At 59.5% G+C, this 2,656-nt stretch overlaps 2 protein-coding genes across 2 annotated transcripts; both read right to left on the reverse strand.

Moving 5' to 3' along the window:
• Nucleotides 1–120: 120 nt before the first annotated feature.
• On the reverse strand, nt 121–850 carry SDRG_16119 (hypothetical protein; the record flags this gene model as incomplete). Its single annotated transcript, XM_008622316.1, has 3 exons — nt 121–139; nt 226–753; nt 792–850. The coding sequence occupies 3 exons, from the start codon at nt 848–850 to the stop codon at nt 121–123; spliced, it is 606 nt and encodes a 201-aa protein (XP_008620538.1).
• Nucleotides 851–1,192: 342 nt separating this feature from the next.
• Nucleotides 1,193–2,656, reverse strand: SDRG_16120 (hypothetical protein). The gene has a single exon (XM_008622317.1). The coding sequence runs from the start codon at nt 2,576–2,578 to the stop codon at nt 1,271–1,273; it is 1,308 nt and encodes a 435-aa protein (XP_008620539.1). The 5' UTR covers nt 2,579–2,656; the 3' UTR covers nt 1,193–1,270.

Raw genomic sequence — 2,656 nt, forward strand, 5'->3', positions numbered from 1 at the left:
TCCTCGTCCGACTCTTTGGCAAACGTCACGATCGCAACGTCATAGAGCTCGGTCGTCAAGAGCGTGTGCACCAAGCCCGCTTCGTCCATACCAAGAGTCTCAAAGCTCGCGACGTCGTTGCTAGTGCTTGACGCAGCGCCTTCATCCGCATTATAGTATGCTATCGAATGTAGTGGCAGCTCGGCGACGTGCTGGAAGGCGGCGACGCCTTCGTTGTAGTCGCACGTCCCCGGAAACATATCCTCGTTTCCCTTGATGATGTCGAGACGGAAGACGAGTGCCATGCGCACTCCTCTTGTGATGGGCGTTGAGGCAGGAACGAGATCGCGGAAGGTCGTGACCATCTCGACTTTGCATTTATCGGGCGTCCATGTCTCGGTCATGTAGCCATAGCGAAATGCCATCTCGCCGCCGTCGTAGGCCGATGGCAAGTGCAGAACCGTGTAGCCAAAGGTATCGTCCGTCATGGTCGTTGGGAGGAGCGCGGCGCCGGTGTCAACGGCGTCAATAACGAGGTGCGAGAGAACGATGTTGGCGTCCGTGATCGCACTGGCCACCTCCTGATGGAGCACGTTCTGGACGACCTGGCGCCATGCAGCAAGTTGCGCAAAAGCAAAGGCCGTTGGTAAAAGTGTGCCATTGGGAGCGTCAAGTGCTGCGAGGGCTGCTGCGTGCGCAGGTGCGAGCGGCCACGTGATGGCACCGTCGATGCCGTCAATACGAAGCAGTGGCGCGGTGTTGGCGTCCGGACGACTTGTCCGCAACTAGGGATAGGTTTCATCGACGCATACGCTGCGTCTTGGTAGATGGCTTTGTCAGGATCACTGGTCTCAAAGGAGCGATGCCACATCGTTGGTACTTGGGAAGCTCGGGGAGATGGAATGGAGCAACTCCTCCACCGCTTAATGGTCGGTGGTTGTTTTTGTCGTAGAGTACCAGAATTGAAGGCATGGCCTCACCGTCATGTTGGATTTAACCGCTATGACTCGCGGTTCTGCCAAGACGGACCAAAGGACACCCGTGACGAGCGTTCGCGAGGCGCGTCGGATGGGCGGAAGCGAGGCTTCGTTTGGCTTCAGTTGCTTGTTGGCCTCTGCTCGTCGACCTGCTATTCGCATTCGATTGACCGCTAGGCATAGGAAGGGACTTGGCGGGTTGGCAGCGACAAGGCTATATGCTCAAAACTATACCAATGGATGTGTGCAACCAACAAGAAAGCCTCCACCAGTCGAGGAACGAGCATGTTTTCCAACTGCCATAATTAGCGTCTTTAGCGCTCGGTGGTACGTCGCTGGCGCTTGACGCGGTGTTGATCGGTCGCCTCGTCATCGCGGTTGGCGCCGTCGTGCGCTACGCGTAGCTGGGCGTCGGCCAAGAGCGTCTCGAGGGCAACGACACGTGCTCGATCCTCGGCGTCTCGACGCTGGGCCTCGAGATGCTTGAAAAGCTGGCTCTCGCTCACACCGCCTTTCGGCTGCAGCTTGGTTACATCGCATAGCGTCCGACGGCGACCATCACGAAAGAGCTCGAGGCGATGCCGGTTGGCGTCGAGACAGCGCCGCGCTGGACCGCACAGCTTCTTGCACTCGGACACGTCCAGCGTGGTTTGCGTACCGTCGTGCAAGAAGCCGACCAAGATCTGACAGAGCTGGCAGTGGCTCGCGTCGAGTTGAATGTCGTCAAAGACGTAGTCGGTCATGTCGGGTAGCACTGGGCGGCTACGAACGTCGCCGATCACAGCGAGGCAGCGCTGCGCAATGCGCTCCATCTCGTCGAAGTGCTGCGGCACGACTTTGGCGAGCAGTTGGGCCAAAGGAACGTAGAGCTTCCGCGCCGGGTCCCGCGCCCTGCCTCGACGACGAGCGGGAAGTAGCGCATACTCGTGGTCTTCGTCGCCAAGCGTGGATGGTCTTGCCGGGGTCTGCCGCGCCGGGCCTCGGTCGCGAAAGGTGGACATCGGAATCACAAATCCGTTGTCGTCTTCAAGCGTTGATGATTCCAGCGTCTCACAGTCCATGGCCTCGAGCCATCGCTGGAGAAGCGACGGCACTTGCGTCGGGTCGACGATCGCAAGCACCTCGACCGCCAGCAACCCTGGTTGCTCCCACGAAGTGTAGGCGCCACCGTACCTTGGCCGCGAGAGGTGCTCGGCCGACAGCGTCGGCGCAAGTGCCAGAACAAGCGTCGCAATACGAGCGCGCACCTCGTCCTGCAGCGTCCGTTGATGGAGCAGCTGCCGTGTGCCGACAAGTGACGCTGGAAACAAGAGCGTCCAGATCGCTTCAAATCGGACCACGTCGCAGCGCCCCGCTCGGTCCATCACGTCCAGAACGTTCGCAAAGATGGTCATTCCCACCGTCGTATGCCTTACTTCGTCGACGTTGAACATCTCAATCGCCTCCACGAGGACGCCGACATACGGGTCTAGAGCGATCGTGGGCTGGCTGGCCGACGCGAGTAGGAGCGCTTCGGGAAGGTACAAAAGTAGCTTTGGTTGCAGCAAATTCTTCTTCATGCGAAGCAGCGTCGGCGCGCCGCATTGACGCGCAAACAGAAACGAGTCGACCACAAGGATCATACTTGGCGGCAAGAAGGTGCTGAGGTAGTTGCCGCCGGCCGCATTCGGCGCGCCTTCGTCGAGGTACCAGTCGAGGAG

The sequence above is a fragment of the Saprolegnia diclina genome (genome assembly GCF_000281045.1).
Source record: "Saprolegnia diclina VS20 unplaced genomic scaffold supercont1.113, whole genome shotgun sequence".
Taxonomy (NCBI): Eukaryota; Oomycota; class Saprolegniomycetes; order Saprolegniales; family Saprolegniaceae; genus Saprolegnia; species Saprolegnia diclina.